Source organism: Manacus candei, unplaced genomic scaffold (genome assembly GCF_025592945.1).
Source record: "Manacus candei isolate 608988 ecotype Guabito, Panama unplaced genomic scaffold, ASM2559294v1 h1tg000109l, whole genome shotgun sequence".
Classification (NCBI taxonomy): Eukaryota; Metazoa; Chordata; class Aves; order Passeriformes; family Pipridae; genus Manacus; species Manacus candei.
Window position 1 is genome coordinate 731380 of NW_026138157.1, and position 23939 is coordinate 755318.

A 23939-nucleotide genomic window follows, 5' to 3' on the forward strand; every position below is an offset into this window, starting at 1 on the left:
TCTCTCTGACTTTTGGGTTGCACAGCACAAACATCTTTAAAGGCAGGGTGCTGAGACTATGGAAGTACTTCCACGTCCACCAGAAGTATCGCTCTTGACATTTCAGTCTTCAGGAACTAGAGCTAAAAGACATACCAGTACTAGAGCAACTACAGAATTTCAAAGTAACATTCAGTTAAAAAACTGACTTAGAAGTGTTTCAGACCCCACATATGTGCAAGAGAACTTCCAATTTCAAGTCTCTTGCAATGTACAATTTCAGACTTCATAGTCTTTACAGATTGTACATGAGCAAATGGGATATGACCAATGCAAAAACAGCAGCTGCTTTGCCATGCAAGGACTGTTACCTCAGTGGAATACATTCATCTTCCTGTTTAAGTGCAATTCCTTACTGCCTACCGGATATTTTGTGTATATAAGTATGTGTCCTGGCTAGAGGGAGAAATTAAGCTGCTGAGATGGTCTTCACAGGCAAACAAACCTCAGGAATCACAAACTGCCCAGCCATCAGCAATGCCCCCAGAAGGTTGTCTCGGCCGTCATTCTGCAACTCGTATATGGGCACCTGAAGAGCAGAGACTGAAATTACACCCTGGCCCTTATGTAAAGCCTACACAGCAGAAAAAATGAGTCCAACTTATGCAATACAAATATATGAATAATTTATGTAACAATGATTTATTACAAAAAAAGTTTTCTCCATCCAAACTATTTTAGACTGCAACAGATGGCAAGATTTCTCCCTGTGCTTAACAGACTTTTATAATTTAAGTGCTTAAAAACTGATATAGAGATGATTCTGGTGTGATTAAGCATATTAAGACTGGTTCAGGAAAAATATAAAAACTAGAAAGAAGTCATAGTTGAAGTGACTGAACATGGGAGAAGTGATGATACAGAGAAAAAGCAACAGCCCCAGATCTGCAGATCTGTCACTATGGGCTCCACAACAGCTCTCTTGCACCATCTTTCCTCACAGTATAGAAAAACTGAGCCAGCAGGTTATTACTGACAGAAAAGGGCAAGATTAAAAACAGAAATTTGGTCTGCTGAGTGATGACTTCCATGCCTTTTCAGATTGCCTCTTTATTAAGAGAGAGTCAGAGCTCCTTTCAGCAATAAAAAAAAGAAATCACATGCTCCCTTGCTAGATCATATGTCAGGCAGATCTCCAAGAAATACAGCCAAAAAGAAAGCAAAACCTTGACTGTGATGTATCACGACCAGACTGCCCCACGTCAAGAAAGTAAGTGGGAGCCTACTCCTTCCTAGACTTTTGTATTTTGACTTCAAATAGACCACATGTGAAAGGGAAGTTCTGAGACTGGGGAGGGGAATTTTACAGTGTGATGTTTCATCTCTCCTTTGTGATTAGAGTTGTATTTTATACTCAAGCAAGCTATTCTAGTAAGACAATCCCTCCCCCTCAGACAATATGCAAAGGGCTGATCTCCAGCTAAGAGAATGAAAATTAATAAATGCAGTCTTCAGAGGAAAGGAAACAGACCATATTAGATGCTTTTGGAATAGAAATGATCAAAAATGCATCTACTGCATAGAGTTTATTTAAAAAAAAATTATAAAAATGCAACAATGAGCAACATAAGTCAGGATAACAACTGATGAAGTAAAAGCAATAAGCTTCAGGGCTTTAAAAGGAAAAAAAACCAGCTAACAACCAGCGGCCACCTGAGGCTGGAGAGATGCTTCTCATATAAACTGATTAATACACAATGGCCAATGACAGGTTCTTATATCTTTCTCTGAAGCATCTGGCCCCAGACATAATGAACTACTGGTCTGACTCAGTACAGAGTTGTAAAGTCATTAATGATAAAATTATGGGGCAGATCCTCAGCTGGTGAGCCCGCCAGTTCTCACTGATTTCTATCAGCACTGTGACCACTCACCCTGGCCTGGGGCCTGCCCTGCACTACTAAGCTATACAGTGATAATCAGGATACAACCAAGTTTTGCATATAAAAACCAAAAATGAGGCTTCCTGCTTCAACTACAACTTAATTCCATTACCTGAGATCCTGTCAGAACAACAGTTTTACCCAGGTTCTCACACATGAAGGATAAGGCTGAAGCTGTATATGCCATAGTATCAGTACCATGAAGGATCACAAAACCATCGTACTTTTCATAGTGCTCCTGGAAATGGAGAGACAGTTTTCACACTGTTAGAGCAATGCACTGGCACCAGCAAGTGAGGTACATAGTACATTACTTTCACTGATGCAGGCAACAGTTTAATACTTGGAAGGGTCCTGCACACATAATTCCTCCTAAAGTTACCCTATTTCCAGATTAAATAAAATTAAGGGTGAATAGGTCACTAAGAACTAGAGCCAGTAATTCTAATTATGGAACAATCAAAGAGATTCTTCCATGTATACATATTAATGCAGCATTTTTAAACCAGAAGACTGCTAATTAGGAAAAGCTTAGCAATGGCTTTAAACAGGAATGTTAACACATGCAAATTAGTCGTATAGTCTGATTTCTTGTTGCCGCTTTTACTTTAGGGATTACACCATTTACAGGAACAGATTAGGCAAACCAAGGCTATCATAACATACAGATAAAAACAGTCCATTTAATCTGAGTGGCAGACAGGCAAACTGCCAGTGTCAGAGTGCCCTCTTCTGATGGAAAGTCATCCTTTCCGTAGCAGAAAGCAGTGAAGAGGCTTCTTGTTCATTAATGTGCGTTCACTTGCTGGTTTTTGAGAAGTCCCTTTAGACTATAAAGCACATGCAGATGTAAAAATGACTTTTATAATAGTTTAAATCTACACACAATTCCACACAGGAGTTTTTTTAATGCAAACCCATGAATCACACAGCTCATCCTATTAGAATAAAGTCATCTGCTGGCTTTTGGAGGAAAAAGGAATTGGTTCCTCTAATTTAAGAGTGATGGACATAATAAATGCTGTAGTGAGAGACTGATGTAATTTGGTAACATGGAAAGGACTACATAGCACTCTTAAGCAGATATATGCAGGGCCAGTGTGGAGGGAAAAAAGGATTAAATATAGAATTAAACAAGTTTTTCTTTTATTTATACTTCTTATGTCTCAGTAGGCACACACCCTTGGCATGTCCTGATAATAAGGTCACCTCCACACTCCCCTGTAGGTTTCTACTTGTCCTTTTAATATTCCTTCACTGATACTCATGTCTACCTGTTGCTACCTGCTGGAAATTTCAGGGGATTTCTGCTTATCTCTAACAACTGAGCCAACAGAACAACTGCCAGTGTTGCAAGATCTTTCAGTAGGCTAAATTATAGCCTGATGCAAAAAGCATGGTGCAGCTATTCACCAACACAGTAACAAGGTTAGTAGGTTTCCAGAAGGACCAAGATCACAGGAATAGCCACTTGTCCTCTCTAAATCAGTATGCTCACCAATGTTTTCAGCCTTATGAACCTTATTAGATGCAAAAGAACATAGTTTGGTTTAAGCTTTGTAATGTAAAAGATCAGACTGGCAATTAAGGAGACATCCCACAGAAACGTCTTGGAATATTTCAGTGTGGAAAGTCATCAGCATGTTACAACTGTGCCAAGCACATGTCCAAGATGAACACAAAGTGGCAGTGTCTGTGCACAAGCTGGAGAGTTGAAGTTTCTTTTTTTTTTTTTTTTTTTTTGCCTCTGAGTACTTTTAACATGGACTACACGAACTGGACATTGCTACATAAAAGAGAAGCTGCAATCCGTGTACAAGAAATAAACACTTTTTTATTTTTCTTAATAAAAACTAATATGCCAGTAAGGAAGAAAGGCAAATTCTCTCCTGTTCAGCATGGGATTGTCTCCTTCTCTTGGCCCTGGGCTTTTCCCAGCTGCACCCCTGCTCCATCCTAGAGGCTTTCCACTTACACACCAGCTACACCTCTTTGCTCTGGCAAGATGCATTTGATAGGAGAAGCAACCTCCCTAGTTTGGTAGTTTCAGGATTAGAGAGCCTAAAGGTGAAAGACTGTTACCTGGATCTTCAGCATCATTCCCCACATTATTAAACTGTTCACGTTCATTGCTACTGTGTGGTCAAAGAAGGGAATTTACACTATAAAGCCCCACTATCGCAGAGAGAGCAGGAGGGGAAGAGCAGTATCTTCCTAGTCCCATAGTTAGTTATTTCTAACAGCTATTTATGAATTCCTGGTGTGAAGCATTTGAAGTGTTTTGCATTTCTGCTTTCTTAAAAGCACACAGCTAAGTTCAGACACGGGGATAGGAGCAGAGAAATGCTGATTTTTTCAATCCGGAGAAGGTTGTCATGAATTTAACCATATATGCAGAAATATACAGGGCTTTAAACATGTCTCACTGTGGAAAAACCTAACGTTTTTTCTACTTGTTGCAAAGTCAAAGCTACTCAAATCCATATGTGTCCAGTGTAAGAAAGGCATGAAGATATGAATTTATTTTCTATGTCGATAGCCAACTATTAAGCTATTTGAACATTCAAATGATGTGTAACTAAGAAACCCTCAATTAAGTCACCTACACTTAAGGATTTCATTCAACATTTTTGGACAGTTAATTCAAGTCAACATTTTAAAACACATCGACCTACATATTATGCAATTATGCACTTGCAATTGCATATGCAATTGCCTACCTTATGCAATTATGGCTGCAATTTTTCTCTTATTTTATTGTGTGGAACTATGGCATGGCTTATCATTGGAAGAACTATATAACTTTAAGGAATTTGCAAAATTTTCAAAAGAAAAAAAAATTCAGCAAACCTTGCAAGCAACTAAGTAAGGTACTTAACATTTACATTTAAAGAAACATATATACATATCACACTACTGAATTATCTTGCTCAGCATACTGGATATACTGCTGGCTTTAAGTGACAAATGAATTCTTATCCCACACTATAGTACCTCAAGTTTCTTTGCAATTTTGGCCCAGTCGTCTGGTGTCATGTTGGAAGAGTCAAGTAGTGGTGATAGCTCAAGGATTGTGTAAAAGATCCTTTTGTTTTGCTTGGAGACGCTGTGAAGAAAGAGAATTGGAAAAAAAAATTCTTAGAATATCATCTCGTCACTTCTGATTTTTTCTTTGAATCATCATTTACCCTTTTCCTCCCCATCTTCCAAATCTAGGTGAAAAAAAAGGTCTTAAATTTGGAAATTAAATTCCAAGTTTAGAAGTTCATGGCTTGATGTGGTTTAAAGCACAAACACTTAAATTTAATTTAATAATAAATAAAATTTAGAAGGCAGAGAGGAGTTGTCAGAACTAAAGTCAGAAAAGAAGAACCCAGACTTACACTAAGTTTGTTCTGACTTGTAACAGAAGTTAATACGAAGCCTTAGGGTTTAAAAATGCTTCATAAGCTATTGAGAGGAATCTATAAAGCTCCTGATGTTCATAGGGGGGATGCAAGAGAAGAGTTGCAACAAATTTCTCATCCTTTGATAAATATAAATAGATACCCTATAAACAGATACTCTTTCCTGACACAAAGTGTATCTTAAGCGTTTTATGACTAAGATTCATTTTTGTAGCTTTTAGAAGATCCATTAATTTTTTCTGATCTCAGATTTCAGAATAAAACTCTCTTGGTTCTTCAGATGAACTGTTGCCTTTGCTAGTAATAGGCTAACTTTGTAAAAGCCCAGTCCCAGACTATTAGACCTGAGGTCACCTTATTAAGGAACTCTGCTCTATGGTGCCAGCTATGCCTTCTTATGTGGAGTTTAAGGATGTGATAATATCAAAGATCTTAAAATACTGGCATAGGCTGAAAACAGAGACCTCAAGACCATAAACAACTCACTGGCGATCAATTACTGGCCACTGAACAAGTGCAACCTTGACAGCCAGGAAATGACTGCTCCAACTATAATAAAAACAAGCCTCAGCAACTACGCAAGGGAAAAAAATTCCAAACCAAACCAAAACCAGTCAGGCAACAGGATAAAGTACCTGTGGGGCTGAGGAATGTGACAATTTCAAACATCATGCAGTGTGTAGCCCAGCAGACAGAGACCAAGGATTAAAAAGTGTTTAGATACTCAAATATCTTACAAAAGTATGCAATCCCAAATTTGGAGGTGACTTATCAAAGGCAATGGTGGCTATGGAATTACAGGGGATTGCCTTAGCTCTAAGCATGCTGTCTGCTCTCCTGCCTTCAAGGACCACAGCTCTCCCTTCCTCCACCTGCCTGTATCAAGAAATCTAACTCTTCAAAGACCTTTGATTTGGCATCCAAATGGACTGCACACAGAGCATGTGCTATACCCCACAGAAAATGCTGATTTCTCCACATTAACTTTCTAACCTCTCAGAATAAAGTCAACTACGTATAAATTCAATTTGGCAGTTTAGATTTGGGGTAATAAAAGAACCCTAGTACTAATATTTTCTGCTACCTTTCTGAAGTTTAGAAGATGAAAGAATATTCACCATTTTCACCCATTCTTAGATGAGCTGGAATATGTTTCTAATTCCAAATGTTGCAGCCAACATGCTGCATATTCTTGTAAAAAGTCCCTCTCCATCTTTCTTGCAAGCTCCCTTCAGGTACTGGAAGGCCAGAATTACACCACCCAAAGCATTCTCTTCTCCAAGCTAAACAAACCCAATTCTCTCATCCTTTCCTCATAGCAGAGCTGCTCCATCCCTCTTATCATCTTAGTGTCCCTCCTCTGGGCTTGCTCCAACAGCTCAATGTCCTTCCTGTGCTGAGAACCCCAGAGCTGGATGCAGTGCTCCCAGTGGGGCCAGAGCAGAGTAGAGGGGCAGAATCCCCTCCCTGGCCCTGCTGCCCACACTGCTTTTGATTCAGCCAAGGATACAATTGGTTTCCTGGGCTGTGAGCACACACAGCTGGCTCATGTCCAGCCTCTCATCCACCAACACCCACAAGTCCTTCTCAGCAAGGCTGCTCTCAATCTGTTCATCTCCCAGCCTATGTTGATACTGGGCTTTGCCCTGACCCAGGTGCACCACCTTGCACTTGGTCTTGTTAAACCTCATGAGCTTCCCACGGGCCCCATTCTTAAGCCTGTCCAGGTCCCTCTGGATGGCATCCCATCCTTCAGGTGTGCCAACAGCACCACCCAGCTTGGTGTCACCTGCGAATTTGTGGAGGGTGCACTCAATCGCTTCATCTGTGACATTAAAGAAGATATTAAATAACACTGATCCCAACATGGACCCCTGAGGGACACCACTTGTCACTGATGTCCACTGGGACTCTGAACCATGACCACTACCCTCTGGATGTAACCATCCAATCAACTCCTCATCCACTGAACAGTCCACCTGTTGAATCCATCCCTCTCCAGTCTCTCACCCAGGCACAGAGGTGGTGCTGACAGGTCAGTAGTTCCCAGGGTCCTCCTTTCTACCCTTTTTAAAGAGGGTACAATATTTCCCTTTTTCCAGTCATCTGAGGCTTCTAATAAATTCTGCAGACCCACTCCCCTCATGAAGCCTGTAAGACTGTTACATAGAGCAGAGAGAGCATTTAAACAATGTGTTTAAACTGACATACTGTACCTAAGAAGTTAGACTTCACATGAAAAATTGCCTTGCTGGATATTACATTTACACATGCTAAGAGTAAAACTGGAAGTCAGATTGTAAAGAAAGCTCCCCTGAGAACGCACTCTCTAAATAAAACACAACATACCAACAGAGAAACCAGACTTGCCTACAACTTCTGATGCCTCTCACCAAAAAGAGAACATATAATTCCTCTTACATCAATGTTACACACAGATATACAAAGTTCACAAAATACTCCTATTTTCTCCCTTCAGGAACTCACAATATTTCTCAACCATCTAGTTAAAATATCACTTGGCTAACACAAAAGACAAAATGGCAAATTGCCATGACTAACCTCCAGAAACAGCACTCAGCAGTGCCAGAAAAACAAGACAAGATTGGTTTTTAAACCCCAGGTTTTTGATGTGAATGATTGTTTTAAGCTTTTCTGTTCTTCATGGAAAAGATGTGCCAAGAGAAGTACATTTAGGACTCAAATTGGTATACTAGTGCAGTTTTGTTTTGTTTATAATCCCGTTATTCAAGCCAGAATCATCAGAGAGCCCCATTTTTCTTACTGTAAGCATCGTATTTAACACAAACTATATATTCCTATAAATACTACTGCACCAGGAGTCCATTAGTTTTCCCTTTACTACTTTTCCTGCTATCTGCCTTTTAAGTGGTTACTTAATACCTCAATACAAAGTAGAAAGAAATTATTAAACCTTACATTTTCTTTGAATATCCTGGTTTTCTCTTTAAAGATTAATGAATATTCATTTTTACTCTTATAGCAAACCAGCTACAGTCCCATTTAGTTTTGAATGACTGTGTAAAATCATCCTTTGTGCAAAGCTAACATGTTTACAGGGGTACAGTCATTCATCACAGCTGGGGAATATTTCAAATTAGCATACTGCCCTCTAAATAAAACCTATAAGCTTCTTAATCATTGTCCAACAGTTAAGAAGAAATGCAGATTAATTATAAGCCTATCGCTTATTATCATAACGTTGCATAAATTTGGGAAAAACAATCACCTTTTAGGGCTTTTAAAAACAGAAGGCCTGCAGAATTAAAGCATGAGGCCTATTCACAGATGCATTAATTACATGCTACTTTTTCAGACATATGCTGAAGATAATTCACATGGAGCTATATGTAGCTTTCTTAGTTTCTGTAGAATATTTATATGTTTGCACAGCAGCAAATTAATACGAAAAACAAGGGAAAAAATGCAGAACTAAGCTGTCCAGAATGGTTAATTGCTGCCTAACTTAAAAGTTACTTCTCAGGCAGTTCTAGGGCACTTCATTGCAAATATACCCAAACACATACTTTCTATCATGTCAGACATGGTAGACGTTTTCCTTTTAAGCCAATATAAGCATTTTTGCTAACCTCATCATGGATTCTTCATGTTAAATATCTGGACGTGTGATTATCTGAAAATTAACACAATACTTCCTAACCCTCCCTCTCCCCAAGGAAATTATACTTACGGGAGCACCAGTGTGTTCTCTGGAAATTCATGGGAGTTGTTCAGTTTTGTTTCCTGGGCATATGCCTTATCATGCAGCATTGGCATTTTTTCCAAGCTGTTTACTAGTTTATTGGCCTCAGGAGCAAGTCCTTAAAAATAAAGAATAAGGGAAGTAAATAAAGGAGTAGGGATGGAAGGAAGCAAATGGCACAGTAAGGAGGGAAGAAGTTACACAGCAGTTTGCCCATCCTTCCAAATTAAATCTAAATAGTCTACTGCCAGTTTAAAAACATGAAAGTTGGACATAACTAATAAATATCCATGCAGTTATCCTTCTCTTGACTTGAAATAAATCCTTTATTTAAGCAAAATAATGTTTCAAATCTCCTCCATATCAAATATTTACGCTTTCCCTATTTTTAATTGCTGCTTGTCTGCAAATACTGATCAGCAATAGGGACAGGAAGACAATTTTTGCAATTGTAGCAGAAAGCTACTATTCTCTTTTACATATGCCATAGCTATTATTGCTATTACTATTACTTCTTAGTGGCAAAAGACTTACAAAGCACTGAGCATTGTTTTGTACTATCAAGTTGTGATACATACTAGATACTTTCCACTAGCAGGTTTAGGACTGAACATCTGAACTGACAAGACGTAGAGAAGGTGCATAAACTGCTGAATAGAAAAAGCTGAAAGCGTGGATGCATCTCAAGCTCTGCTCACCCTCTCCCCTCCTGTGACTGGGCTCTGCCCCTCTGTGGCAGGGGCCCTAAAACAGCTGAGACTTAAACTAGCCTAAGAATACAGTTAGTGCTTGGTGGACCCTGCAGGTGTCCTGGCTGCAACCAGGTATTTCAAAGGGTGCCTGTACACCATTCTATATCAGCCAGAAAGGCACCTGATTTTTTGACGTTACAATCCTCAGCATCGTAGAACTGAGTTCACTTGTGAATCTAACCTGCATCCCCCAATACCCTGCTTCAGGAATAACAGTGACAGTCCTGGCATCCAGAATCAGAAGACACTCTGTTTTTCCTGCAGTGTGACTTTTTGGGATGTTTTTCATTCAAGGAACTTTTATCAGAGATACTCCCTTCTGGACTTCAAGATTCTATTGGTGTTACTGTCAAGTTCAGTTTAATCTCAGTGAATGTGTTTCATACTACCTGTTCAGATGGGGAACAAACTGTCAAACCTCATTATTCTACTTCTGGTAGTTCTATTTATTTCTAATTTGAAGCCAGGCAATTCCCTCCTACTTCCTAGTTCCGTTTCTTTAAACATAACTCATCCAAGTTAGCATCTGTATTTTTTTGCCTCACCTTCAAAACAGCAAAGTTTATTTTAAGTACTCCAAAACACAGAGACTATTTTCAATAGTATTTTTATCTTTTTCCGCTTACCCTCCAAGCTGATGGAAAAATCTTTAAGAACTCCCTATTCTCCCTCCTGGCTTGCCTTAAATGAAGTAGCAGGCCTCTTCATAGCCAACTTCCTCACAGGACAGCAACAGCATTTGAGTGGATTTGTTTGGATTCCTGCCAGAATTCTCTGTTTTACAAAATATACTTAACACACTTTCAAGCTTTGGGTGTTTCATTCATTCAGCTATAATCCCTGCTTTTCCTATTAAAGATGTTCCTAGCTTAGTCACAAATGGCCACTTCTGCTGCACTTGGGCATAGAGTCATTTTGGCTCAGAAATGCAGCCCAGTTTCAAGTGTTTCCTGGGTGTTTTCTGATTATTCTTCTGCTTGTCCAGTGTTATCTTGCTCTGAATACTGACAATGGATTAGACTGTTTATTTTTGTATTTGCCACAGGAACTGGAGAGCTGATGCACATTACTTTTCTTTAATCCCTTCTCCATAAATGGCAGCTTCTCATCTCTTAATCACTGATCTGTCAGGATTTTTCTCTAATTGCTTGCACTGAACGTAAACTTTTTTTTTTTAAGATGTTCTGCAGATGTATCCAAGATGACCCACTTACAACCTCTGCAGTCCCCTACGTGCATCCACATCTAGCAGTGCTCTCTGCTTTACAGCAGAGAAGCAAACATGGGGGAACTCAAGTGCAACTGTTTTAAGAACACTTCTACTTTATTATGCATGGAAAACAACTTTTGTGAGCCAAGCTTGTTAACCAAGTATTTGAAGCAACTTCACCCCTGCAGAGAAGAGGCAGGCTGGGCAACTTGTCCAAAGAGCTCTCATCAGCTTCTGTCCTTTCCCTCTTCAGCTGGCCAGCCCGGGCATCATAAAGCAGGCAGACAAAGGCAGAACAGCAAACAAGCACCTGTGGCCAAGGAGAACAATTTGTGGTTCTGTCCCACCGACAGTTGAGGCCTCTGCTTTTCACCCTGGTGCTACAGATAACACAGTTATAGCCACCTGCCAAACGAGACATCCTACAACCTGTGCTGGTGCAGAGAACAGGGAGCTGAAAAACTCTGATGCAGTGGGACTCTGCACCCAAGAAGCCACAGGTGCTTGGGGAGAAGGACCATGCTGTACATCAGCATGCTGAAGTTATCCCCCAATCCTAACAAACTCACCACACAGAGGAATGCAAAGGACATTGCTAAGCCAGTTTTGACCTGTGTAACATCAATACAGATGGCACGTACATCTATGGTGCCACATCCAAAAATTAAAAACTACATCTTGCAAAGGCAGAGAAGCAGAAAGCATTGTTCAAAATATTAATTTCAGCAGGTGTAGTCCTTGGAGCTTTCAGAAATGAGGTATATAGATTTCTAACAGGAAAAGATTTGGACTACAGCAGCCAGTCCTTTGGCACTCTAGCACATCTAGAAGAGACAGATAAATAACTGTTACCTAGGCAGACTCTATTTCAAGGTAAGTAATCTTTCTAGGGGTATTTAGCTTAGTTCTACTTGGATTTGTTGGGTGCTTTTTTCCTTAGTATTTCAGGTAAAAGCCAGGAAAGAGATCCAATCCACACACCCAAGGAAAAGATCTTCCTGAAGGCACCAGCCAGGAGAAGCATGAGCACAAACTTGATGGAAAGATCAGTATCACAATAACCTCACCATGGAGTGCAGGAAGATTGTCTTTCTGAAATGCACTCCTGATAAGCCAAAAAAACTGCTGTAGGAGGAAATAAGTAGGAGGAAGACATTTTAAAAATGCACTGAAGTGGTTTGATGCAACCGGACATGCCTATCTCGTATTGGCCTTTTTAGCCACCAACACGCCTGCAACAAACATGGGTAGAGCCCTTCCCAAATCTTCGTTCACAAAGCCCAGCCATGATGATGATGATGATGAAGTGGCTTGACAGCAAAATCATGAATACTGAGACTGTCTGCTCCTAAGTCTGCTTGTCATCCAACTCAAACTAACTATTCATCCTCTGAAAATTACTCCTGAGCAGGTAACCTGTAAGTGTGCAGAAAGTCCAACTGGTTCAAGACATGCTGGAGTTGCCAGATGTGTACAGGTCAACTGCAGAAACTCTGCAGGAGGTTTACAATCAGATATCATGTTGATAAATGACTGCTTCACACATGTACAATGAGCCCAAGGAATGTGATTCTATCGGTCTTGCATATGGGGGCAGTTCTGTACAGAAACATATCCCTTGCAGAACACATTAGGCCTATCAAACCTGTCTGATTTTAAAGAGTAATCCATCTTCTCTCAGCAACTGGAAAGGCCGCAGAAAACCTTGTAAGCCTAGACAAACATTAGTTAGGTAGAAACCTAGCTGGATCCCTTGACTGGTAGCAGTTGCTGCTATGAAAGGCTTTGTGCAGCTGGAGGAAACTAATTCTGTTCACACTGCTTGCAATAAAACACTTGTAGCTCTAGGTAGGATTGTAAACAGGCATTTTCCATCCACAGGTTAATAAAAGAAATGAGCATCTATAGTATTTTTTTTTTCTCTTAAAGCATGCTGCCTTTCCCATGCCCTTTCACCAGCCTCTGAACACTAAAGACTGCCAAATATTCTGAAAGAGGTACTGTGGCTGCTCTGCAGCTAGATCTGTGTATGAAAAGCAGGTCGAAACCGTCACCAGGATACAGCAAGTCAGCATCATTGAATCATAACTGTTAAGATTGTTTGCACTTGCTTTAATGATTGACACTTGTAAAGCAAAAGTAAAAAAAAAAAAAGACATACAAGATGAGAGGAAGTTATAAAGTTCATTTATAAAAGAATGAGACATGTGATTATAATTTGTTTGCTTAAAGAGTCATTTGGGAAGCTGAGGCAATAAAAGCAGGAAATTATTTTAGCATACACAATGCAAACTGAGAAACGAAAGTCACCACATCATTTGAAATATGGACTTTTTTTTACCACTTTGATAGATTAAACACAAAGATGACAGCTATAAAAAAAAAGGCAGAAAAACACTTTAAAGCATCTTCCCTACAATAATAAGAAGCAGCCAATCACCATCTTCTGAGAAGAAAGGACTTGTTAGAAAAAAAAAATCAAGTCTAGGAAGCTCCAAGATGAAGCACTGAGTATACTCATTCTACAGATGAGCAGCAGAGACCGTATTTCAGGCAACTCTGTAGTAGGGATCACAAGTACCTACACTTCTGAATCCAGACAGACACAGGCTCTGGAAGGCCTGGGATGCTCCACTGCTTTCCAAGTGAAGAAGGGAAGAAACTAAATAGATATTCATCAAAATTGGACTGATTCCCTCTCACTCCCACTCCTTACATTTCACTGTTTTCCTTTAAAACAATGCTGGCAAATGTACAGCCCTAAAGCAAGTCAGACTTGACTGAAATCCATTCTTTACCCTGGACACATTTGTTATTTGATGCTTCTGTCATCCCTTAGGACCTGTGCCTACTGAGTGAGGGTCTAGTGGTGCTTAGGTACCACTCCAACCAGCTTCTGGACTGGGGGCCTGAGCAGGTATCAGGTGAATTTTGGGCACCTATTTGCTGACATTTAGGGGCACCTGAAAACACATGGCATATACAGGTAGGTAACTAAGAAGCCTTCAGATAAAACGCAGTCAGTATACTGATATATCTCAGAGTTCAGTTTTGGATTTAAACATGTTTCAGCTGGTGGGAGGGGGTTTGGCATATCTACCCTCTCATCAAGGTAAGTCTCCCCCTCCCTTGGTAGGGTAAGGCAAAACTCTTCAATGATTTCCTGAAAGAAGCCAACAGCTGGTGGGAGAGCAGCAGAAACCTGCCCCAAGGCAGGTGAACACTGACGCTGCATCTGATCCCGCCCGTCCTGACACTTGGCAGCATGTTCGCTGCCACGCTCGCATCCAGCTGCCAGGTCACCACCGGAAAATCCCTGTCACGGGCACCAGCTCCAGCGGCCCACGCTCTTCCCAGCAGGAATGCCAGGCACATGCTCTCTGGGTGGCCAGGGACAGAGGCTCATTTAAGCCTAAAAACAGACCGCATGACTAGTACGATCAGGTTGGTTTCATTTTCAGTGCGCGAAGGAGGGCAGAAAGGACTCACGCCGCAGGAAACGCGTTGTCCCCTGCCAAAACCTGCTCCAGCTTAGCTGTGAGGTTACAAGGATGCCCGTCAACTGAGCTGCGGGATTAACCAGCTGAGGGGAGCAGGGGATTAGAGGAAGGCTCGCACCCTTCTGGCACACTGACAAGAACCCTGGGATGCTGCACCGCGCCGGGTGTCCCCACGGTCACAGCGCAGCCCAGCCCAGCCCAGCCCCGCTCCCCCCACACGCTCCCCGCTGCCCGGCCCCTCACCCTTGGCGTCCTGTACCATGCCGATGGTGCCGCCCGTGTTGATGACCAGCACCCGCGCCTCGGCCTTGGCGGAGGGGGCCGGGGGGCAGCCGCACCCCGCGGGGCGCTCCCCGGCCAAGGCTCTGCTGAGGGAGCGCGGCCGTCGCGCCGGTGCCGCCTCCATCCCTCGCCGCAGGAACCGCTATCTCCCGCCCGCCCGGACAACGGGGAGTTATAGGGCGGGCGGGCGGGCGGATGGCGGGGCCGCCCCTTCCCAGGGGCGGGGAGAGCGGCCGTGCCCGCCCGCCGGAGCTCCGAGGGCTCGGGGCGGCCGTGCGGTGCTGCCGGGGGAGAGGAGCAGGGCCGGGGCAGCCCCGGCACCACCCCCTGTACTTTGCGCCGCGGGGCAGCGCCGGCCCCGGGGGAACGTCAGAGCCCTTCATGCTTGAAGGAGAAGCGAAGGGAGGCGGCGCGCTGGGGGCTCGGGGAGGACAAGGGGGGACACACGGCTCGGGGTCAGCCCGGCGAGACCACCTGCGTCGTCCCCTTTCCTCCACCCTGGGGAGGACGGTGGGGGCTTCCCCTGTTTACCGGGCCTCAGAGGTGACTCGTGCCTGCCGGAGCAGGCAGCGGGGCACGGACAGCACCGCTGCTCTCTCCGTTTCAAGCTTCCTAATCTGCTCCCTCGGCTTTCACCCGGATTTTCTCGCAAGAGAGGACTGAGTTTCCACCTTCAGGCTGCGCATCCAGCCCTGGGCTAAAATGTGGACAGCCACGTACCATAGTGCCTGCTAACACCTGTAACACAAAACATAAGGGTTGTGCAGGGAAGGTCTCAATGGGCAAAGATGAGAGATGGGAGTTTTTTGAGCCTGCAAACCCACAGCTTATTCAGACTGATCTCTTACTTAATCAAGCATCCATATGCAGTCCTCTCCTTGTAGTCTGGCGATATTATCATAGGATGATAGAATGGTTTGGGTTGGAAGGGACCTTAAAGATCATCTAGTTCCAAACCCCCTGCCATGGGCAGAGATGACCACCAGATCAGGTTGCTCAGCCCACAAGCTCCTTTATTTGAGCTCTTCTGTCCCTTGGAGGACATTCACTCTCAAGGGCTTGTATTTTTTGAAAACCTGTGACCACACAATGGTTCTTGGTATAGCCAGATCCAATCTGCCATTGTGAAAGATAACTTCTATTTCTCAATGGTCTTGCCAAAAGGCTCAGGGTAAAACAAGCTAAAGGTCAGCAGAGATGAGCAGTTGTGCATAGGACAATACCATCTCTACCTATGTAGCTGGGACCTCTGGAAAAAGAAGTAAAAGAGGAGGGGGAGGCTTACTACACCAACCTCAGAAGCTCTGAATATTTTTCTGTTTAATCCTGATGATCACCTGCTGTCATTTGCCTTATCTGCAAAAAGCTGGTTATTACCAGGAGCTGAATACCATGATCCTGAAATGGACTTTTTCCACACAGCAGGATTACTCTAGAGTCTCTGCTGATGCAGAGAAGAGCATAAATGGAATAAGTTTAGGAAATAGGAACAAATATACACATCTACTTCATTTTAGTGCTCCATAGCCCTGGTGATAGTAACACTGTAGTAGTGTTATCAAAATAGATGGAGTAATGGTGAAATTTATAAGGCTGTAGGAGAAAGTGATATCTTCCAGCCTTACCATACCAGCAGTTCCTCCAATCCTTAGTACCTATGAAGCTGAACTGGTGAGAAAAGTGTTTATTTGTAAGAAATATCACAACAGAGAGAGTGGTGAATCACCAGCTTAGGGCACAGAAGACTCATCTCCATCCTATTCTAGACTGTAGGCGTAACTGAGCTCCAGTTTATATTTCACCTGTTTGTTACCAATTATGTGCTAGCCATTTCTCAAATCTTCCTCTGTCTCCCTGTGACAGTCTTCCTAAGCTTTGAGGCATACAAGGCAACCTTTAACTCAGGTGCTTCAAAACAGAAACATTAAACTTCAAAACTAAACACAAATTTAGGGTTTAGTGTCTAGGTAAGAATAGCAGAAACCTGGATTAGAAAGCAATTTTGCAGGTAAAGGACGTGGGGAGATGGAATGAAAAAGGTGATGTCATAGGTATTTTAAAGAAAAAGCTAGAAATGTGTACCTTATAGACTAGAACTTGAAGAGGTTAATTGTGGGAAGGAAGGCAGATTAAGGTCTGATATAAAACAAATTGTATTAAGCCCTGTATTGGTGTCAAGTTCAGCTACTGGTTTTACTTCTAAGAGTTGTGTTTGGAAAGTATATGGTAGTTTCTTTTGAGGATCAGGTACGAGATCAAATATAAGAAGGCTGAAGTTGTTTTCAAGGAACTCTGGTAAGTCTTGAGGTCATGAGATTTGTTATTACTGGCCAACTATAAAGCAAAATTAGCAAAGTAACTGGCTAAAACACAATTAACTGGTTACTGAGGACAGCAGCTGCTGAGAAGCACAGTCTGCATGAGCTGAGAACTACCTGCCACACAAGTACCTTGAGGCTAAACATGTCACTGAAGTGCCTGAGTTAGTCAGTAAGTCAAAGTGAGAACATGCTTCATGTAGGGAAATGGCAGAGATTTTTGGCTCCAGGTCATATGAACTTAATTTGTACCCTGCACTGCAACTTCTAAATAAAATTTAACTCAATTTCAAGGTAAAAATAGATATTATGGGATGGTCCAAGCAATTTCTTCTGCTTCCCATTCCTACGACTTACCACTCCAACAGAAATAAAGTTTATGTACTCCCTCCAAGTTGTTAATCTCTGTCGTGGACTGGGTGGCCCAAAACGTGGCACAGAATTCCAGGTGTTGCCTCACAAGTTCCAGGTGGAGAGAAGTAATCATTCCCCTGTATCTGCTGGCTGTAACTGTCCTGCTAGTGCAGCCCAGCCTGTTCACTTTCATCGCTGCAAGTCCCATTTACTGCCCCATATTTATTTAACTTGCCCATAGAACCACCAAGCCCGTTTTGCACAGCTGCTATTTAACTTTTCAGTCTCCAGCCTGAACTGATTTATGCAGCTGTCATGTCTCAGGTGCAGGATTGTGCACTTGGCTTTGCTGGATTTGAGATCCTCCTGCCTTGCATTTCAGGTCGGACCATTATTCTGCTTTTAGTTTGTCCCTAATGATCAGTCAGCTCTCCTGGGCTCCTTTGCACTTCACAACAGCCTCCCAAGATATCTTGACATTTAAACCACTGAGGAGGCCAAAGTCTGCTTCTCAAAAGTTAGAGCCTTCAGTCTACTCTGTCTCCTCCTCACTTCTGGACTGTGAAGGCCAGTTATTAAAACACATCTTGTTTGGCTTGCACCCAGATATACCCCAGAACTGCTTGATTCCAAGTAGCAGATATTTTGTAATACCTGTTTACTTTTCTTTGTTGCAAGAAATAAAGAACCAAGAACTAAAGACAGCAGCGATTGCAGCCAACAGCTCAGCATCAGACCCATGGTATCATATGCCCAATAAGGCTTGACTAATGTTTGATTAATGCTTAATTTTTAGTTAGTAACAGATGGATTACTTAGTAGCTGCAGCATAAATTAATGCTTGTTTATTTGAGAGTCACCCGCTGTGTCAGAAAAATCCCCACCATGGCAGTCCCTGCTTCCCCGGTGTTAAGAGCTGTACCTTTTCCTGGAGGATCCTAAATGCTGCTATGTCAGCTGCTGCTGCCTTTGACTGTCATTCCCTGAACAACTCCCTCTTGTTTGTGAGTAGCAGATCCAGGAGAGCATCTCCTGTATTCAGCCTGTCCAGCACCTGTGTCAAAATAATTGTCCTCAATGTTCGTAAAAATCTCATGGATTGTTCATCCCTTCTCCACTTTGCCCTCTCAGATGCTGGGGTTGTCGAGTTTTCCAGGAGAACCAGGACCTGCAATCAAGTGATGGCTTCTCCCTAGGCTTTACCCACCTCCTGTCCCTGATGAGATGGCCTACAATAGGCACGGATCACGAGATAGCCTTTGCAGCCCTCACTGTGATCCTGACTAGGAAGCTCTCAAAAATGTAAACCTTAGTCCATAGCACTCAGTGCATTCCTTTACAGAGAGCACAAATCCAGCCCTCACCTTGCCATTTCTGTGAAGGAGCACTTGTATCCATGCATTGCAATAATTCCTTCACATGAACTCTCCTATCATGTCTCTGATTCCCATAGCATCCCAATTTTTCAGCTGCACAGAGATATCTAGTTTCTCCTGTTGGTTTTCCAACCTGCATCCATTAGAATACAGGCACCTGAGGCAGGTGCTTGGTTGTCCAACTTCCTCGGATGGGAGAGAACCCTGTTGCCCTCTCCAGTGTATGCTACCACTGATGGACCTGACTTGAAGGCTCCCTCCATAATTTTGCAAGCCCATTGACAGAGATGTTGCTGCCCACCTGTCACACAGAAGCCATCTCTGGTAGTCCTGTTTCCCCAGACTCGGCCTTCTGGCTGTAGAAATCCAAGTCCTGCCAGCAACACCTGCCACACAGGTGGGTGTTACAATCTGCAGAACGTTTGCCCTAGTCCAGGTCATTCTCTTTGCCCAGGAGGAACAAGGAAAATGTCACCCAGTCTCCCATTGCTGCTGCTGATTCTAAGAAAGCTGAAAACTAAAGGAATTTGGGGTGGTTTTACTAAGACAAAGAAAAAAAGGGTTTAATGCAATGCACAGGATAAAATATGTCTGTAAGTGTAAACTGGGGGCTCAGTTCCCCCCGGGTTTCAGTGCAATGATGCTGGAAGTGAATTTTGGAAGTGGTAAATCAGTGAAGATTAACACAATTGCAAATAGATGGTTTTAGGACACTATATTTGCAATAAATTTCAGTATACAGAGCTCTTTAGAAACCACTTCATGTGAAACAAGTGTTTCCCAGATGTTTAAATTAGTACTTTCCAGCAATACATTCCAAGTCATGTCTCTCATAGAGCTCTCAATGGGCTTTAGCATGAAAAATTTACAAGACCATAATTAGGGCTATTATCAGAATATCTGAAATTTAGCTTGTGCTCATGTGACAAGAAGCAAGAATAATTCTAGCATAAGATAATTGCCTTTTTCACTGGATAGTAATCCACAGAATACCTCATAATTCAGAAAAAGGACATTACAAAAGGGGTCAACGACATCTATCTCATGAAAAAAACCAGTCATTTATTTGGATTGGTTTAGGTGAAATAAGTACCTGGTAGTCTTAAGTCACTGCTGGTTCTCCCTATCTCCCTCTTTTTCTTCATTTGACAACTGAACTTCCACCTCAGACCCCTCAGTTCCCTTAGAACATGGTTCTCTTGGGAGCAGTGCTTAATTAGGCAGGTTATGGACCTCCCACTTTACCCCCATCTCTTCATTCACATCCCACTTCATCTGCAACTATCCAGATGGCTGAACGCTGAATGATAATCAAAATTAGTGGGGTTTAAAAAATAATCCTGGGGGGAAAAACATTGAAGTGCAGTGTTTTCAACTGGGCTAGGTTTTTGATCCAGCTTAGTGCAAAGGCCCAGTATTTTTTATACAGGAAAATCAAAAGTGGCAAGAATAGAGATGGAAGCAAAAGACTGAGAATAGGAAGGTCTTAAATCAACTCCTACTCTGAGATGCTGACAGCAATGTGGTCTGAATCCCAAATCCTGGGAGAAACTGACTGGAGAAAAAGAAATGGAAAAGTAAGGCATTTCTGAAGGCAGAAACACTTTGTTTCCTTCTCCCTAGCATAGTATAATAGAATAAAGCTGTTTCCCCTCACATTGATATAGACATTTATCAAGACACAAAATCTTGTAATTTTTCAATATTGACTCACCTGTGCAGAAAAAAAACTGCCCAGCCAGCAGTTTTCTGCCAAATTTTATGTAAATGGTAGGCTACTGAACAGAACCCAGCAATGTCTGAAGGCAGAAACAAACTATGTAGTAACTCCAGCTCTTGTTTCACTGTGTGTATCGAGGCATCCACTACAAAAGTTTCTAAATAAACAAACATTGTGGGTCTGCTGCAAGGAAAAATATTTATTCAAAAGAATGAAAAATGGGCATCTAATTCTTGTTATGTATCAAAGAAACACATTCCACTTCATTAATTTATTTCTATCATAGATCTAAAAGCATTTTTAATGGTTGTACTTTTTTCCCTGTGATACTCAGAGTAAGAAAAGTAGTGAAAAAAACACATGAAAAGAATCATTAGTTTTAAACTCTACAGAAGGGTCATTTTAGGTTCTGCAGGACTCCCTCCAGAAAGAACAAAACTGAAGTTCCATTTGAGCAGGATTACTGGAGTTGATTAGAAATTCAACACTTTCTTTCATAGAATAATCAGCTTTTTAAAACTTTTCTGGCAAAAAATTGGTAAAGTTTTTATCCTTTTTTTTTTAAACATTCCACATTGTTTATTTACAGTTGTCTTTTCCATATAAAAATACATTCCATTTTCAAAAATCAAACCTGAATGCTATTAACTGCATACAGCTGACAATCACTTCATATATTGAAATACAGAATTCTGAATAACATCCCTGAATTAGAGACTTGATCTCAAGTAAGCTGCACAATGATATCTAGGAATGACTCAATGCACAAACAGAAGGCTGGAGGACAGAAGACCAAGTGGTACCAATTCCAGAGAAAACCACCAACAGAATTCACAAGAATACAACTTACACAAGAACTACTGACAACAGAAAAAGAAGCATAATAGATAAGTTCAGAGCGTTGCAACACATTCATTTCCCTAAATGCTACAGGCTACAGAATATTACCTAAAAAGGTAGAGGACTCAAGCTAAAAATTTCATTTCCAGGAAGAACTGATACCAGCATTTCTAATACCTCAACAAAAGGCCCAGGCTGTGCATCTTGGAACATAAGCCTGGAAGCAACAAAAGTACCTCTGAAAACTTACTTGGCAAAGCTACACCCATTTAAGTGATTTTCTTGCAAGCAGAGAAGAATGATGGCCTTGGATGACGTAATGGACATGAATTCTGGACGTTTGAAGCAGGGAGTTTTGAAACCAGAATAGCAAAGTGGCATTTAATAGAGAAAAGTGGTATTTAATGTTCTATATCTAACAGTATCTCATACATGAGAAGGAATATGATGGCACTCATGAGTTGGAAGGAGTTTCTGCCATCACAGCTGGTCTGTTTAGTCTCCCTGCTTCAAACTTGTAACACATCCAGAACTCATCTCCATTAAGTCATCATTCCTCTCTGCTTGCAAGAAAATCACTTATTTGGATGTAGCCTGTTGTGGTTTTACCCCCGCTGGCAACTCAGCCCCACTCTGAATGTCCCCCCCTGCCATCTTTCTTCTTCTTCTCCCCACTATATATGCTGAGCAGATGCCATAAGGTATGGAATATCCCTGTGGTCACTTGGGGGTCAGCTGTCCCACCTGTGTCCCTCCCTGTGCACCCTCAGCCTCTGTGCTGGTGGGGTGGTGTGAGGGGCAGAAAAAGCCTTGATGCTGTGTAAGCACTGCCCAGCAACAACTAAAACATCCCTGTGTTACCAACACTGTTTCCAGCACAAATCCAAAACAGACCTGTAGTAGCTACTAGGAAGAAAATGAACTGTATCCTAGCCAAAAGTAGCACAAGCCTTGCCAATTAAGTTTTCAGAGGTACTGTTTTTGCTTCCAGGCTTTTAAGATGCACAGCCTGGGCCTCTTGCTGAACTATTAGAAATGCTGCAATAGGTTCTTCCTGGAAATGAAAGTTCTAAGCTTGAGTTATCTACACTCTTAGGTTATCTAACTCTTGGGTAATCTACACTATTCTGCGGTCCATAGCAGGAAAAAGAAACTCTCTGAGCTTCCTAATTTTTTTTCTGTTGTCAACTCCTGTTACTTACGTTCCTTTCCTGTGAACTCTGGAATTGGTACTACCTGGTCTTCTGTCCTCCAACCTTCTGTTCATGCAATGAGTTATTTTTCAAACATCGAATAACCTGTGAAACAAAGTTTTGAATTTTTAACCCACTCAAATTTAACTTCAGTTTTGCTAAAACAGAGATCTGTTGTTTTCTTTCATGTTTGAATTTTATCGCTTTGATCAGAAATGTGAAAGAAAAAGTATATGACACATACAACTTACTATTGGCAATTTTATAGTTCCTTTTGGTTTGGATCCTATCATCTACCAGATAGGCAAAATCATATTCACCAGAAAGTCCTAAGTTCTTTTTCTAAGGATTCACGCAGAATGGAAATGATCTTTCTCTACAGTTTAAAACTAATGATTCTTTTCATGTGAGTAGCATTGCAAAGTGAAAAAAAAAATACAACAATTAAAAATGCTTGGAGATCTGTGTTAGAATAAAAATCAAGCGGAATTTTTTTTTTTGGTACATAATAAGACTTAGCTACAGAGGTTGTGAAGGCTCCACCCCTGAAAATACTCAAAATCCATCTGGAGATGCTCCTGGGTAGCAAGGGGGTTGGGGATGACGGCCTCCAGAGGCCCTTCCCACCTCGGCCTTTCTGGGGAACTGGGATAGAGAGGCTTTTCCAAAAGCACATGTAGACAAGGCTGAAGCCACCTGTTTTCCCTTATCTGAGAGATGGGTGCCTGTAAAGCAGGGAAAGTGGATTTTATAAATGAGAAGGGCAGAAGCCTCCAACAGTTAAATGCCTGTCAAGGACTGAGGTAACTTAATGCTCCAAAAGATCTCAAGATGTGCTTCTGAATTTATGTAAATTTGTGGTGGTCCATAGTGCACAAGGAATGCTGGTCCCACACCTGTGATGTGTGTTTAAGACTGCCAGTGCGTTCTCCCATTTGGGGTGTCTGGTATTATATACACCTTTAATAGCCTCGAAATTCTGATGTATTTCACTAGCATTTATGAAGGCAATGGACTCTCCATACCTGCTGATGACCTTAGGCCCACTTTAAAGAATTCACCAGGTCATTGTCTACAAAACTGGACAGGAGAAGCAGCAACAGGAGCAAGTCAGAAGGCTGCCTGTTCCCTCTTTGCCTTTCTGCTTTAAACAAGATGAATCATGCAGACAGATCAAGATGGAAGAGAACTGTGTATACCTGGGAGGGAACTTTGGGAGCTGGAATGGTTTTGGTTGTGCAGTGGGTAGATGGTGGCAGAAGATAATGTTTGAACAGGGAAGAGTGGTAAAGACAGGGAAATGATGAAGAACAAAGAAAGCAGCAAGAATGTGTCACTCTC

At 41.9% G+C, this 23939-nt stretch overlaps 1 protein-coding gene across 2 annotated transcripts in view; it reads right to left on the minus strand.

Moving 5' to 3' along the window:
* Positions 1 to 15316, minus strand: part of ASPG (asparaginase) — a 47547-nt gene extending 32231 nt beyond the window's left edge. The window contains exons 1-5 of one of the 2 annotated variants that reach the window (XM_051769512.1): positions 14775 to 15316; positions 9042 to 9171; positions 4917 to 5028; positions 2035 to 2160; positions 485 to 568 (exon numbers count right to left, since the gene is read on the minus strand). In XM_051769512.1, coding sequence (XP_051625472.1) covers positions 485 to 568; positions 2035 to 2160; positions 4917 to 5028; positions 9042 to 9171; positions 14775 to 15180 — 858 coding nt within the window. In that variant the 5' untranslated portion in view covers positions 15181 to 15316. Of the gene's footprint in view, positions 1 to 484; positions 569 to 2034; positions 2161 to 4916; positions 5029 to 9041; positions 9172 to 14758 lie in introns of both variants that reach the window. The other variant, XM_051769511.1, reaches the window with a different exon arrangement.
* Positions 15317 to 23939: the final 8623 nt, after the last annotated feature.